General features: G+C 36.8%; 1 protein-coding gene across 1 annotated transcript in view; it reads left to right on the plus strand.

Annotated features, from left to right (window-relative positions):
• LOC100484218 (sodium channel protein type 2 subunit alpha) overlaps nt 1-16974 on the plus strand; it is an 84485-nt gene that overhangs the window by 20415 nt on the left and 47096 nt on the right. Inside the window, 6 exon segments of the mRNA XM_034654667.1 lie at nt 299-440; nt 581-787; nt 2436-2723; nt 7822-8169; nt 11864-11996; nt 16375-16613. Of these exon segments, the coding sequence (XP_034510558.1) occupies nt 299-440; nt 581-787; nt 2436-2723; nt 7822-8169; nt 11864-11996; nt 16375-16613 (1357 nt within the window).

The raw sequence follows: 16974 nt of genomic DNA on the forward strand, positions 1-16974 counted from the left end.
CGTGTAGACTTATTTTTCTGTTCCTTCTACAAGTCCCAGAAGGTATTAATCATGATATGATTGCTTTTATATGGAGACATGATAAATATAATGACAATTATGAATCACAGAGGAATCCATAAATAGACCTAATATATTCTGTTATGTAAATCAGTCCACATACTGTTGGGTTAAGTGCTGGGTAAGGTGAGATAAATCTGTTTTCCCTACCGTCATATAAAGTAGACATTGGCATCTATAAAAACAGGAAAGTCACCCACCAGACTTGCAGTACTGACTTCTTTTAATCTAATTACAGCCAGTGTCCAGAAGGATACATCTGTGTGAAGGCTGGTCGAAATCCCAACTATGGCTATACAAGCTTTGACACCTTTAGTTGGGCCTTCTTGTCCTTATTTCGTCTCATGACTCAAGACTTCTGGGAAAACCTTTACCAACTGGTGAGAACAGATAAAAGGATTCTTCTAGGAAGCATGAAATACTGAGATCAAGGGAATTGCTATAAAATACCGTGTTACTTGGGAGTGTGAGATTTTAGCATCTCTATAAAATTTAACAAACTATCTCTCACATTTTTCAGACACTACGTGCTGCTGGGAAAACATATATGATCTTTTTTGTGCTGGTCATTTTCTTGGGCTCGTTCTACCTTATAAACTTGATCCTGGCTGTGGTGGCCATGGCCTATGAGGAACAGAATCAGGCAACTCTTGAGGAAGCTGAACAGAAAGAAGCTGAATTTCAACAGATGCTTGAACAGTTGAAAAAGCAACAAGAAGAAGCTCAGGTACAGATAGCAAGAGCGTGGAGCCCTTTTGTGTTTGTTGATCTCAATCTCTGACCGCACCGGTGAGGTCAGTGACATTTACTACACAAAATCAGCAGTGTATAAAAGTAACACTTGAAACATGTCATATGTGTTGCTGTTGGGAGCCTGTTAGAATTTTAGATTGTTATTTTATGTTGATGATTACTGTCAATGCTGATGGCATCAAAACTTTGAGAATTGTAATTGCTTTCTTGACTTTTTTTCCTCCCTTGTGACTCCTCATTTACTCAGGCTCATGAAGTATTGAGATCTCTATGCCCTCAGTTTTCTGGGGAAGAGGAATTTGTGATAGTTGCTTCTTCATTAGTGTCAGTAGAGGTGGGAAAGATCAGAAAACCAGAGTCAAACTGAAAAGATTATTTCCTAGAATCTGGAAAAGGAAAGACCTGTTTAATATTTATTTTTTATATGAAGGGTATTTAAATGCAAATTTACAGATTGCATAAGAAAAACCCTGGTGTATAAATGTAGTAAGTCACCACATTCTCTGCCTCCTATCCTATAAAAATAATTTAATTTGGATTTGATAAGACTTCAAAATAAGGCAAGAATTGCTCTAATTGTATTTGCTTGACTTAATGGCATTAACTAATCCAAGTGCCTCTTTTTGGCTTCTCTTGGATCTTGACTACAGTTTCCTTTTAATACAGAGTATCCTAAATATTTAATAAAGGTCAGATAGATAAAATATACTGGGGTAACAGCAACAAGATAGAATACTATACCTTTCCCGGGACGCCTGGGTGGCTCAGTTGTTAAGTGTCTGCCTTTGGCTCAGGGCCTGATACCAGGGTTCTGGGATCGAGCCCCGCATCAGGCTCCCTGCTCTGCTGAGAGCCTGCTTCTTCCTCTCCCAATCCCACTGCTTGTGTTCCCTCTCTCGCTGGCTGTCTCTCTCTCTGTCAAATAAATAAATAAAATCTTAAAAAAAAAAAAGACTACCTTTCCCAAAACTGTACTCTTATAATTTAGAAATTCATTCAGATGCCATGATCTGGGAGATCTATCTATCTATCTATATATATGGTCTGTAGTATGTTTTTGTGGTACATTTCTTAGTGAAATATATATATATATATAAATATATATATAAATACATATGATCTGTAGTATGTTTTTGTGGTACATTTCTTAGTGAAATACTTCACTTAAGTGAGAGATAAAAGTTTATCAAAATAAAATACTTGGCTGAATTAAATTCAGTAATTTAGATTGGCACTAAAAATTATTGTCAAGTGGATATGTGATGGATCAGGTTAAAATAGGAAACCTTTAATTCTTAAACTCTTTACTTCATATAGTGGTTAAGTCAGAAAAATGTGTTATGATATTTGCATGTCTTGCTCATATTGTTGAATAATTAGCATAGCGAGAGGCCAGAGCTTTCAAGTTTCCATCAAAGTCACGTGTGTCTTCTTCCGTGTGTCTTTTGAATTTAATTCTTTAATTGGTTTAATGACAATGCATGGTTTTCCAAAATATGGAGCAGAATGGAGAATTGTTTTTCAAGATCGTGTTCAGGATACTGAAGAGAGATTAAGTAGTGAACAGGGATAGCGTTTTTCGAGCTTCGCATGCAATTACCTTTTCCTGTCTGTGCTTCTAGGCAGCGGCTGCAGCGGCATCTGCTGGGTCAAGAGAGCTCAGCGGTGCTGGCGGGGTAGGGGTTTTCTCAGAGAGTTCCTCAGTAGCGTCGAAGTTGAGCTCCAAGAGTGAAAAAGAGCTGAAAAACAGAAGGAAGAAAAAGAAGCAGAAAGAGCAGTCTGGAGAAGAAGAGAAGGAAGATGGGGTCCGCAAATCCGAATCCGAAGACAGCATAAGAAGAAAAGGTTTCCGTTTTTCCTTAGAAGGAAGCAGGTTGACATATGAAAAGAGGTTCTCTTCTCCACATCAGGTAAAGATATTATTAGCTTACATAAATTTCATTTTCATAACAGACCATTTTTTAGAGATATGCCAGAATTTGGTAGGAATAAAACCACCTTCCCCCTGGATGGCACCGATCTATCAGAATTGTAACGTTCATCAAGTATTGTGTTTATCACCTCAGAGACTTTGTGAGTTTTGCGACTTTTTGAAATCCCAAGAAAGCATTTTTAGAGCATAGATCCCACTGCGCTTGGGAAGGTTTCTGGTTTTCAGGTTTTGTGGAAGACTCAAACATCTCGGGGCAATCTTCCACATGAGAAATTATCAGCAGATGGTTCCCATCCCTTTTTAGCTACACAACTGTGCCGGGACCCAGTGCCTATGGGTTTTCTGAGTGGCAGGTTCCTAGAAGCGAACCGTGTATTCTTTAGACCATCTGTGTAGTTGTTCCCATTCACATACAAACTTCATTGGAAGAATCTTTCTTCAGACACTTGTTTCAAAGGAAAATGAAGCAAAATTTTTCTAGAAGTGTAGCCAAAATTCTTAGGTGGAAATGCGCTAAGGAATATTTATGACACTAAATAAATAGTGGTGTTTAATTGCATTTGATTATCTCTCTCATGTTTAATGTGGGATTTGTGCTGAAAGAATATCCTGATTATACGGGGCAGTAAATGTTCACTGGAGGTCTGTAGCTATGTACCAACACAAGCTGTTGAGACTTTGAAATTTGGGATCCTTAAATTTTGAAATTACCTAGAGAATTACCAGAAATACAGAGTTTCTCAGAAGATAGTGTCACCAGTAGTAAAACTTTAGTATGATTTAGTAACCATAACAATGAGAACAATACTGATGGCAATGATAATGGCTGACACTTACATAATCCATTGCAGCTTTCAGTATGAACTCACTTAAGCCCTTCACTACAGCCCTGAGTAGGTACTGTGATCATCATCCCCAGTCTGCAGATGTGAGAATGGGAGGGCTGTATTCTTTCTCAAGTGCTTATTTTATCCTTGGTGTTATTTTTACATTATCATAAGTAATGCTAATATTATTTTCACTATTAGGCCCAGTGAAATTGAATAATTGCTAAATGTCATATAGTTATTAAGGGCGGAGGTGGTGTTCAAATTTGGTATGACACTGAAACTCCTGAACTTTCCACTTTAACAGCCTGACTAGAAAGAATATTTTTAAAAACTGATAAAGAAACTTACAATTTGATTTCGCTAAAAAGATACATGTATTTAGGGTTATACTTGCTCTTCATACAGTTTGTAGTATATACAGTCTCACAGAACCTCATATTTAATATCTGTAAAATTTTTATAGGTCAATTCGATTCATTCCAAGTCCAAATAACATTATGAGAGAGAATAGATTAAAGAATTAGTGGGGGGGGGGCACCTGGGTGGCACGGCGGTTAAGCATCTGCCTTCGGCTCAGGGCGTGATCCTAGAGTTATGGAATCGAGCCCCACATCAGGCTCCTTCGTTATGAGCCTGCTTCTTCCTCTCCCACTCCCCCTGCTTGTGTTCCCTCTCTCGCTGGCTCTCTCTCTCTCTGTCAAATAAATAAATAAAATCTTTTAAAAAAAAAACAAAAGGATTAGTGGGGTTGAATTTATATTTAAAATAGAATTTGTTTCTAATTCTACATTTTATATTCATTCTCATTCAGGTTGTTGTCACAATCATTATGATTTAATCTTAATAAATGTGAATTCCTTAAAAATCAAATCCCCTTTTTACAGCATTGGTCATGTTGAAAAGGAAGGAAAGGAAGAAAGAAGGGAGGGAGGGGAGAAGGAAGGTAAGTTACTAGAGATAAAATAGCCTAAATTTGAAACTGCAGATCACCAGGCGCCACAGTCTCTTCAATTTGTTTCAATTCAGATCCAACAGAACTAATTCTAGGTGAAATAGTGAAGCCTGAAAAGGTTAAGTTCTGACCTACTTCTTTCTGCAAATTTTGCCCACAGATATAACATTTCCCCAGTACTGTCTTCTTTGCAACTCTATTTCCTAGCTAGTTGGGCATAATAAGTGATTACTGACTTATACAACATGCAACATCTGGATCAAATTGATATTTGTTTCTTAAGTAGTATCTGTATTTTAAAAGATTGAAAACCTTTCCTTTTAGCTGGTAAATGGATGCATAGTTAAGAAGATGGAGAGGGAGAGAGAAAGAGGATAGGGGAAAGATATAGAGAGGGAGGGGAAGGGGAGAAAGACAAAGAGAATCCTGAATTTATACTAATCCCACTTTCCAAGTCCCTGGAAGTAATGCGGAAAATATTAAGGAAGGTAGAGGTTCTTAAGGTACAGTACCAAAAGGCCCATTGTTAGATTTTTTTTGAAAGTCCAAGACCCCAAAGTATTAAAGAGTACTGTTTTGTGGTGACATGATGGAAAGGCAGTTGTGTTGGTAACCATTTCTATTTTCATATTGAAAATATATATATATAATGTAGGCTTTTACTGCAAGATTATAATTTTCTCAGTAGCATAGGTGGGTTGTATGAAATAATTCTTAGGCTTTAGTTTGACTTGTTAGTGTGGAAGATGGGGGAGAAGGAAGTCAAGAGGACAACCTCTAATCAAGTCTCAAGACAATTAATATTGATTTATTTTATTTTATTTTTAAAAAGATTTATTTATTAATTTTAGAGAGAGAGCACATGTGCAAGTGGGGGGAGGGGCAGAGAGAGAAAGAGAGAGAGAATCCCAAGCAGACTCTGTGCTGAGTGCAGAGTCTGATTCAGGACCCGATCTCAGGACCCTGAGATCATGACCTTAGCCGAAACCAAGAATTGGTTTCTACTGAGCCACCTAGGTGTCCCTGGATATTTTATTCTGAAGATATAGTCGACTTTCTTAAGTTATTAGACATAGTCAACCTTCTTAAGTTATTAGTTCACTCCCTATTTATAATAAAGCAGGAGTTTTGCTTTTTAGAGATTCATTTGTTTTGGCAGATTTTTTTGTATTGCCCATCCTTTATTTGTGGTGCAGCATTTGATTGTTATGGATTTAGATAATTAATGCAAGCATTAGAAGATGATGTTAACAGATGGAGCACAGTCGTTTTTCATACAGCTGTCTCATGTAAGCTGTGCTCTTGTATGGCATAATTCACCTTTGAACTCAGAGAGAAACCTTGTGTGCAATTTTATAATTTATTTCCCTACCATTGGCTCTAATTAAGTGGAGTACTTGTAGTTAAAATATAAAGTCTTACTAAGAGTGATACATATAGTTTCTACCTTATTTCTTATTGCCAAGCATTTCGTGCCTACCTTTTTGAATGATGATAACCAGTATGTCACAAATCCTGTAATTCTCATGTTTTTATACCTTATTCAAAGTCCCTTGTGAAGAGAGAAAGAAGGTGAAAGAAATTGGGTAGTAATCTAAGAGAGACATAAAAAAATAATTACTTACATGGAAAACAATAAAGGAAAAGAAGGAATCTTACTAGTGAAGTTAGTAATAAGATGACAAAACATGGGAGCAGGAAAAAGAGAAAGGACATCTTTTGGGGGGGCAGATCAGTCTCTTTAAATGTCCTTTCTGTAATTAATGAATAGGATTCCATAATGTAAGATACTTTTTAAAGCTTATAAATGTTTTGCAGATATTTATAGACATTATTGAGAAAAATTATTTTTTAGCCAAAAAGAAAATTAAAAGCATACTTGTTGGTAAGGAAATATAAAAAACATATGGGTACAAAATAATTTTGTTTAGCTTTAAATCCTTTGGAGAGAAAAAGATAAAACTAATAACATTTAAATGATTAGATTAGTATTCTTTTTATTAATAATCCTAGAAATCCAACTCCAGCCAGCTTAAATGAAAAACAGAGAACTGAATAGATCAGATAAATAATATCTGTGAATAGCTTTAGGCATGGCTGGATTCAGAGGCTCAAGACACGTTATTATGGTCAAGTATTTCTCCATATTTCAAGCCTAAATTCCTCCAATACAGTGGCAAGATGCCACTGCAACTTCAAACTTACATTCAATATTCTTAGCAACCCCAATTGAAAATGCACCTCTTTCTCAACAATTGTAAAAGAAAAAGGTGGCTGCTAATGGACGAAGCAGGCTGCCCTGACCATCTTTAAAGGGTTCTCTATGGCCTGAGGTATGGAACGCACTCATTGGCTGGGCCTGGATCATAGTCTTGACTGAGGATCATTTGTCAAGGATAATCAGGGTACCGTTGAAAGAAGAATGAAAAATGGATATCGGACAGGCAAGAAGGTGTTTACAATAGTGAAGTTATAAAAGTAGACTGGTAATAATCAGGAAGTGTTTGTGTTTAATGCTGCTGTGCTTAAGAATCAAGGAAAACTGCATTGTGGCAGTGACAATGCAGCCATTTAGAAATCTCTGTAATGACTGTGACCAAATACCTACTGAAAATCAGGCTTTTGTGAATATGGTACTTTTCAGATTTCTTGAGAGACAGAAGAGTGAAAATCAGGGAATGAATCATACAGTTCTCTCCGCTTGATTTATTTAATTTATTCATGAAGACATTATAAAATATGCAAAGGGAAAGGAGAAGCTGCTCCTTGTACTATAATTAAACAGACCTACTAGCAAGATTGATTTTATTTTCCTCTGTGGTGAGATCTGCATCAGGGTGTGGTCACTAGTGAGCTCTTACTGGGCTATATTTTTGGCTTCAAAGGATCTAAATGTAGTTGTGTGTGTTTAGTTGCTTTCCATTGGCATGTTAAATGAGATTAGTTTCTAGAATAGGGTCTAGCAAAAAATTCTGTTCTAGGTGCCAATAATGGGACAAAATAAATGTTGAGGGGTATTTGCGACTATCTTAAGGCATCTGTAAAATAGAAGTGACAAAAAATAAAAAATGAAGGAAGGGAGAAAAAGGGAAAGCAAAACAGATGAGGTGAGCCTGGTAGAGAGTGCCAGAACACCACCAGCATTTACCACAGGAGCACATGGCTCCAACTTGTCCCATGACTTATCCTCTGGTAAGTCAACAAATCTGAAACGAGTCAAGTCTCATATGTTTGGGGATGACTGCTCTTAATTCTTTTCATCTGTGTTTTGTTTGCTTTCTTATTATTCATAGTCTTTATTGAGCATCCGGGGCTCCCTTTTCTCTCCAAGACGCAACAGTAGGGCGAGCCTTTTCAGTTTCAGAGGTCGAACAAAGGATATTGGCTCTGAGAATGACTTTGCTGATGATGAGCACAGCACCTTTGAAGACAATGACAGCCGGAGAGACTCTCTGTTTGTGCCACACAGACATGGAGAGCGGCGTCACAGCAATGTCAGCCAGGCCAGCCGCGCCTCCAGGGTACTCCCCATTCTGCCGGTGAATGGAAAGATGCACAGTGCAGTGGATTGCAATGGAGTGGTCTCGCTGGTTGGGGGCCCTTCTGCCCTCACGTCTCCAGCTGGACAGCTCCTTCCAGAGGTGAGGCCAATGAAAACTGCCGCTGTTGGGAAGGGACCTGTGGCTGGGGCAGGCAGGAGTATTTTTTGATTTCCATATCCAGGGATTTGTTAAGTCTTTTGATCAGGTTGGTTCAGTCTAGCTGTGAGCTCACTTTGTCAAATTTTTCTATTTAGATGTTTTACAAATTAACTAAAAATATAGGTTGGCTCTCACAGAATCTAATTAGAAGTATTTATCATTATATGGGAAGAAGAAAAGGATATCCTTCAGGGCCTAGGGGTATGAAATTTGCCAAAAAACACAGCAACAATTTATCAAACGTGATGTTTAATTAATATAATCAAATGAAATGCAAGAAATGATATAAATATTCAACTGAAGGATCTTGTTACCACTGTTCCATTAAAAGGAGAATTTGATACTTCTTCTTGAAGTAGATACTGTTACTAAAGATATCTAAATCCTGCAATGCAACATTTCTTTTTCTTTGCAGGTCAGAGTGCTGTAACATTTTTAGCACCCACTCAAATGACCCCAGCCATTGTACCTTTGTGTGGTAAAGAAGTCACTCAAAGTACCTGGTAGGGTCATGCATTGCAATTTTTAGAGCAGATGTCATTTTTTGTGTTACTATCATGATTTCTTTTTGTAAACAAAGAGGTTCTAAATCAAACATAGAAAAAAGAGTTTCAACTAAATAGCAGACACTTATAGGGATATATTATTGACATTTTCCTTTGTAAAACATGGGTGCTTTTTAACTTTGGTAATAAATAAGATTTTATTGCCCAACATAAAACTATTCTAGCAATGTCATTGGGTTGTATTTTATAGTTTGCCAAATCATATTGTAATCTTCTTTGTATGATTTTTCTAAAACAAGCCCATTTATTATAGTTGGAGAAGCTCTTTCAGCCACATCAAAATCATATGGCGTCAGCTTTCTGTCATCTAAAAGAGGGGCTTCTTACCTCTTACCTCGGTTACAGAAATAGCCATTGATCACTTTTTTCCCATGGCCTCTCCCCACCACTTTCTCCCAAAGAAACATCCAAGTACCTGGAGTCAGATAAAATCGTGAAAAAAGTAGAACTTTGTAGTGAAGGAACCAGGAAGAATGCAGAAGGAATATCAACTTCTCTGTTAAAATAATCATGGCTGACTATGTACCAGACACTGCCCGGAACACTTTACATGTGTTATTTCATTAAGTCCTCACGACAACCCTTTATGATAGGTACTAATATTATCCCCATTTTAAAGAGGAGGAAACTGAGGCCTGTGCATGATGGAACTAAGATTTGACCCCAGGTGTGCAAGTTACTAACCCTACATTCTATCCATATTGCAATATTGCCTTCCATTGAATTTTTTTAACTTTCTTAAATGGAAAGTAAGAAATGGCTAAGGAAGCAAACATTTTCATTTTAATCCAGTGTTTCTCCAAATATACTTCACCCTCAGACTACTTACATCAAGATTCCAAGGGATGCTTCTTAAAACTGGATATTCCTCACTTCCCTCTCCCCAAACCCCTGGCAATCACCATTCTGCTCTCTGCTTCTGTGAGTTTGATGGCCAAAGGGTACAAAATTTCCATTAAGCAAGATAAATAAATTCTGGAGATTTATATAGCATGATGCCTATAGCTAACGATACTGCATTGTAGCCTTAAAATTTGCTAAGATGGTAGATTTAATGTTAAGTATTCTCATCATGAATCATAACAACAACAACAACAACAATAAAGGGGACGAGTGGAAACTGGAAGGTGATGGAGATGTTTGTGGCCTTGATAGTGGTAGTAGTTCACACGTGAATACTCACTGAATTGTGTATATTAAATATATACAGCTTTTTACATGTCAGTCATTCCTCAATAAAGCGGCTTAAAGAAAAAAAAATAGAGATTCCTGGGCCAATCAAGACTTACTCAGACCAAAAGAGTGAAGAGAACAGAGTCTGGGAAACTCCTTCCTTGATGATTCTTATGCATGATAAAGTATGAGCACCACTGATCTTGATAAATGTTAATTGAACAAACAAACAAATCCACAACTTCTTTGCATAATACAAGGGGTATCTAAGAAAATAGAATTTGCCAGTAATTACCATGAAACCCCTGTCCTATCAGAGAGGATAGGATACATCTCTGAAGGCAAATGGGAGCCCATTTGAAGCAAAACTTACTGAAATCCTTTTATTTCCCGCTCCATCATGTCCATTCTGCAATCACGCAGCCAGGCGCTCAGAGGCAGGGCACTGAGCCAAAGGTGCAGACAAAGGAGTAGGCTTTGAGAGACTGCAGAGGGGGAAATGAGAATAGAAAATAAACCGCTGAAGGCAAATGATACCCACCAAAGCACACAGTATCCTGGACATGTAAATTCAATAGAAGCAATTTAACTTAAGAAAGAATTTCCTCAGTAATATCATTAGAAGATCAGAAATCTATCATTAAAGATTAGACAGATCTAGGATTGCACATATAGTTCTGTACAGAGCAGAAGAGACTAGATGACCTTTAAGTGACCCTATTTTTTTCTTAAAATTTTGCCTCTCTGACCAGGCCAAATATTTTAATTTCTGAAAAACAACCTTTTGATTTGAAGGCCTTTAGTTTCAACAGGAAGGAGTAATTTTTTTTTTCTCATCAATTTTGCTTCTTTTCTACCATAAAATTAATTTTAGAACAGCCTGTATGGATGTCTGTCACCATTAATGGCAATCATATCAACTAAGTGGAAACTGCTTTTGAATATGTCTGCATTGGAAGGATGCAGGTTAATAAAATAATGTTAATTACTCATTCCACAATAAAGTCAAAGTAGATGGACAGGACTCATATTACTCTTTGAAATAGAGAGGATCCTCAGCTAAAAATGACTCCTTGTTTATTATTAGCACTCAGATCTGCATTTGAAATGCGTGAATTTTTCCCTTTCTTCCTGTGATAATTAACTTCCTTGTTTGATCTCCTAAAGTAGGAGTAAATTTCTGCCCACGTTGAAATCTTCCTCAGTGTATTTTGGAATAGAAAAGTATCAAATCATTTTATCATGGTTAAAAATCAAAGTTCCCCAAATTGGTGTTATTGACTTAAATTAGAGTTTCAGCACCAAGGATGTGTTGTTTTGTGGATGTTTTGTGGAGTTGTTTTGCAAATGTAAGACAGTTATAAATTAGTTCTAATATTTGCTTTTATTATTAAGGATGTTAGGAAATGTTACCTATTTATAATGAACAAAAGCATTTTACAAGTTGAATTCACATTTTAGGGGAACTGTTACTAATGCATATTAGGGAAACCTTAAAAATTCTTTCCGTACATTAAACCATGAATATGTGTCTGTAAAGATCTAATAACTCAACCTGAGAGTAAATCAAGGAACAATGAGTTTCAATCTGAAGTTCTAGGTAGGATTGGTTGAAATGCTAAAAGGTTAGCTATGCAATGGTAGGTATGATCCCTCCAGCCAAAAGCTCCACTGTGGAGGAATTAAAGTCCATCTTGATTGCAAACCCAAAAATCACTGAAGGCTGAAAATCTGATGGGCTTTGAAACACTTCCCAAGAAGGCTGATTCCAGCAATATTTTAATGAGCTGTTCTCATCTGGTGGGCATTTAGTTAAGTAGTACCTATTATAGGTACACTTTGGGTTTTGCTACCCTTAAGAATAATAGTTATTTTATCTGAAATTTTATTTTCAGGGCACGACTACTGAAACAGAACTAAGAAAGAGACGGTCCAGTTCTTATCATGTTTCCATGGATTTACTGGAAGATCCTACAGCAAGGCAAAGAGCAATGAGTCTAGCCAGTATTTTGACCAACACCATGGAAGGTATGTCAAAAGTCCGACAGCAGACCCACTTGGTGATATTTGGTAATGATGAAAAAAAATTACTTCCATAAATTCCAAGAAAATTCTTCCTGACTTTATATCACATGAGCATTATGTCTTTTACCAGATAAAAGTAAAATCCACGTACAACACGTAGATTCTACTATCTTATACAGATTTTTACATTTAGCCTCCAGGAAGCTACTGCAAATTCAAGATATACTTGGAATACTGCTTTTGTAGATTAAATTCTGAACTGTTGAAGCTTGTTGTGTGTATGACAATGAAAGGAGTGGAATGATAAATGTTTATTTTCATGATGATGCTAACCCATTTGAATTGTATTAACTGCTTGAGACAAAAGTTATAAAGTCCTTTGATTTAACCAGAAATATAAATGAAAAATGTGGATTAGGGTTTGATATCAACCTCTTTGAAGCAAATTTTTCAAAATTTTGTTGAACTATTTTTGTTTTTCCGTGACCAGAGTTTTACAATATATCAGCTCTTTCTTTAGTTGCAGATTGTATATCTGAGTAGTTAACATATTGTTTAGCGGTCTGGATCTTATAATGCCAAAATAAAGACTGTGGGGACAGCTTGATCTGTGATCGATTCTTGGTTCTGCTACATGTTAAATGTGTTAATTTAAGACTCTGAACTTAGTTTTTTCATCAGTAAAATGCAGATAATGAGATCCAGGCATCAGGGTGTTGTAAGAATTGAGACATCATATATAAAACACCTATGTATCTGGAATGTAGAAGGCAGTCAGTAAATATTATCATTATTGTCATTTTACTTTCATTGTTTTTGTTAACTCCCGTTTGTGTCTTTCCACACCGTAAGCGAATTTAAATGTGAACTATCAACTTCAACTACTGGAAAATACTTTCATGTAAAATATATTCTGTCCTTCTCCCTTACCCGCCATCTCCCTCTGTCCCTTTCTCTTTTATAGCCCCCCCTTCTTTCTGCCCCCTCCCAGGTTGTATGTATGTGTGTGTGTGTGTGTAGGCGTGTCAAAGGAACAAGAAAGATGGTGAATGAGAGAGAATGCATGGGCACATGCCTTTCTTATTGTTAGTTATAGTTTCTCTTGGCATTGGACGGATTCTTGGAATAATTCTTTTCCAGTCTGAATGGGAAGATTTTTTTATACTAGTATCAGTACCAAAAGCCTAAAAGTCACAGCCAGAAAAAACCCACAGTGTAGATGTCTGAATATATATCACAGCCACATCAGTATTACAAGACCCAATTTTCATAATATCTTAATGCAGTATCAGAAATCTTCTCACCGATTTCTATGGAATATTAAACTCAGTACGTTCTTCCCCAACCTCGCCTGCATTAGCTTGCACTCCCTCTTCTCCCCCAGCTGCCAGTAGCTTGCTCCTCCCTGTCCCTCCAGGTAAATCTTTTGAAGATGCTCTGGTCTTCTGCTCCTTGCCATAGCAAAACCACTGAGAGGAAGCTGCCAGTGGTTCTGCTACCGATGTCAGCAGCATGTCTGCTCCCTAAAGCAAGAAGTAGACAAGGAGACAGGGTAAGTCTAAATCAACAGTCCTACTTTTCACTTCTGATACCATTAAGTTTGAGCTAACGTAAGAAATTACTTGAAAAACAGCAATCCACCACAAGATTGGACTTGTCCACTAATTAAGATACAGAGTTCAAAATGAGTGTGTCCCCATGGCTCTCCATTGAAATGTGTCTCAATGGACTTGCCTTGGATGTCCTAGAAATATGTATAACTTCGGAAGCAGAAGACTGAGTGTTTGGTTTAATAGCTGCAGAGCTTTTTGACTTTATACTTTTGTGAGGGACAGTGGCAACATTTTCATTCTGTTTTTCATTGGTTGATCATAATATAAACCTTTCTTTTCTTTATTCAATTGTATCTAAAAATTTTGAATGTGACGTTGACCTAGGTTGTTTGTTAGCAATACTTCACGTACACATGCATATTAGAGCTGTCTCACATAGTCCTTCCTTGGAAAGATTTCTTAGAGCGACATAATTTGTTTATTTGGGGATCCTTTCTTCTAAGTCTAATCGCGTTTAGTTTACTCCCCACCCCACCGCTTTTTTTTTTTTCTTTGAAGCAGGCTTGTTGATCCAGTTGGCTGGCATCTTTTGTTTTTCTTCTTTTGAACTACAGTCAAGTCTCCATTGTCCAGGGGAATGAATAGCCTCTTACTTAATGAAACTGTAGGAGATGAGCAAAAAATGAATTGTTTGCTTTTCAAGTTTTAAATGCAAAAACCATACATAAATGTTCCCTGGTCACATTCTTGGGAAGGATAATGGGAGGGTAAGTTGCAAACACCTGAGGAATTGAGGAGAACCAGCAAAATATCTAAACTGGGATGTAAGTCAATCTCAGTGTAGATAATCTACACAGGAATAATGGAGAGATGGCTGTCGTTCTTTCCTGAGTGCTTTGTTTTGTTTTAAAATGTAAGATTCTTCTCTCTGTCCTTCTCTCTCTCTCTCTCATTCTCTCTCTCTGGCATGAATAATTGAATGATTTTATTTTAGAACTAAAACAACTTTGATCCACTTTTTCCTGGTGTCAAGATGAGCAACACTGGCTGAATTTTCCCTTTTGAACTTTTCTCTGGTTTGTTTGTTTTTTCTACACAATTCCTGTTTGCTTCTCTTTACCTGCTAAATGACAAGTAGAATTTAAAAAATACTTATTCTGACTGTACACAGGCCAAGAGTTATTATTTCATTTCTCTTCTGTCAGTTACTGTAAATGGTATCTTTTTATCTTCAGTATAAATATGACATTGTTTAGGAGTCTTAAAAGCATCTTATGTAATAACTGGTTATTAATATTACATTTTTCCTCTGATTTACACCTCAACTCTTCTTTATTGTTCACAAAATTACATATTAAGAAAGAGAGACATAAACTGTGCACTTGAAGAATTTTAGTATCTAAAGAGACAATTGAAGAATCTAGCTCTAATGGATTTCTGTTACCAATAATCAAGAAATTAATTTACTTTAGGAAATTGGTGAACTTACAGCATTAGTTAGTAGTGAATGTTTATCAGCAAAACAAAAAATCATTAGCTATGGTTGTGTTGATCCATTCCATATGCTGTTCTCTCCCCCATGAAGTTTAGCTTCTAGTGAACTGGATCAGGTTTGAAGGGATATTTCAGTTGCTACAGTAGTAATACTAAGGTAACTGACCAGAGTCAAATATACTATGAATGAAAAAAGAATCTTTCCCTTTATCTTAGTGCTAAGAAGTGGTGGTCTCATATTTGGCAGAACAGACAATCAGGTGTGAAGTAATGCTATGGGCAGAAAGCAAGTTTTGCATTCTTATCCCACTCAAGAGTTGATTAAAGATCATCTCACCAAAGAAGATAGCAATTTCTCACTTCCTAATGTTCTAAAATTCTTTGCCAGTATTTACCAAGTTTCAGTATTTTGAGTATCACCTTTAAGAGCTATGCAATTCTGTCTTCTCTCTCCTATTATTTAATTGAAAGGCTTCTTGAAATCATACTTTTTTCTATATAAATGTACTATGATATGAAATTTTATATCATAGGTTTGCTATGATAGTTATATACTTTAATACATAAAAATAAATTCACACCATGAAAATTTATGAATTCTACATATGTTCCACCTAAAATCCTCTTATATTTTACCAATAGTACATGTCTCAAGTGAAACATTGATTTATGCTAACAGTGAGCATCCCAGTTTCTTAACATGTATATTTTCTCTTCTTTTGTGCCCTCTAGTTAAATAAAAAAATTTAGAGATAAGGAATCTTGTTGAGTTTAATATGCAAGCCTATATCTATAAAAAGCTTAACTGGAAACTTTTTGACAGAGACTGGTGACACTGACCAAACTATCTCATTAAAAGACCCAAAACACATATCTAATCCAAGAAACTGAGATTCAGCATGACTGATAAAAGTTTTAAGACATCTCCTGTGAAGGGGTTCTTTGATAATGTGTATATATATGTGTGTGTGTGTGTGTGTGTGTGTGTGTATACACACATCTGGCTCTATCTGGAGCATGGATGAGCTTAACCCAAGTCCTCCCCATTAGTTTCAGATATTCTTGAAGATAATTTTTGGACAGTTTAATATCGCAGATAGAATCTGGGAAATTATGTTTAGCCAAAATAGATTTGGAAAGTTTACTAGCCTTTTTGTGCCCATGTTTTTATGACAGATAAGCCATGATAGGTCTTTTCCTGTTCTACCACCAGATTAATCCGTTAATGCCTTGTGACAACTTTTATTTCTAAAAAAAATCACTTTCAATTTAAACCAAATGCTGCCTAATAGAAAGTAAGCAGTTTTCATGAGTATTTAACTTTTTTTTTCCAGAACTTGAAGAATCCAGACAGAAATGCCCACCCTGCTGGTACAAATTTGCTAACATGTGTTTGATTTGGGACTGCTGTAAACCATGGTTAAAGGTGAAACATCTCGTCAACCTGGTTGTGATGGACCCATTTGTTGATCTGGCCATCACCATCTGCATTGTCTTAAATACACTCTTTATGGCCATGGAGCACTATCCTATGACAGAGCAATTCAGCAGTGTGCTGTCAGTCGGGAACCTGGTAAGACTCATTGAGGGTCCTTGCAAGAGTTCATGATTGCCTTAATGAATTTCATATATCACCTTCAAGTTAAGTGTGTATTAATTGGCAGTGTACTCCTGGACAGCAAAAGTTTATCACCCCTTTTTTTATAACAAAAATATATTGCTGCAGTTAAGCAGTGCACAAGAGTGAAAGATTTTATGTACAATTTGATTTAGAATTAAATTTGATTAGAGGGGCGCCTGGGTGGCTCAGTCGTTAAGTGTCTGCCCTCGGCTCAGGGGTGATCCCAGGGTCCTGGGATCGAGCCCTGCATCGGGCTGGGCTCCCTGCTCTGCTGGGAAGCCTGCTTCTTCCTCTCCCACTCCCCCTGCTTGTG

The sequence above is a fragment of the Ailuropoda melanoleuca genome, chromosome 2 (genome assembly GCF_002007445.2).
Source record: "Ailuropoda melanoleuca isolate Jingjing chromosome 2, ASM200744v2, whole genome shotgun sequence".
In the NCBI taxonomy this organism is placed as follows: Eukaryota; Metazoa; Chordata; class Mammalia; order Carnivora; family Ursidae; genus Ailuropoda; species Ailuropoda melanoleuca.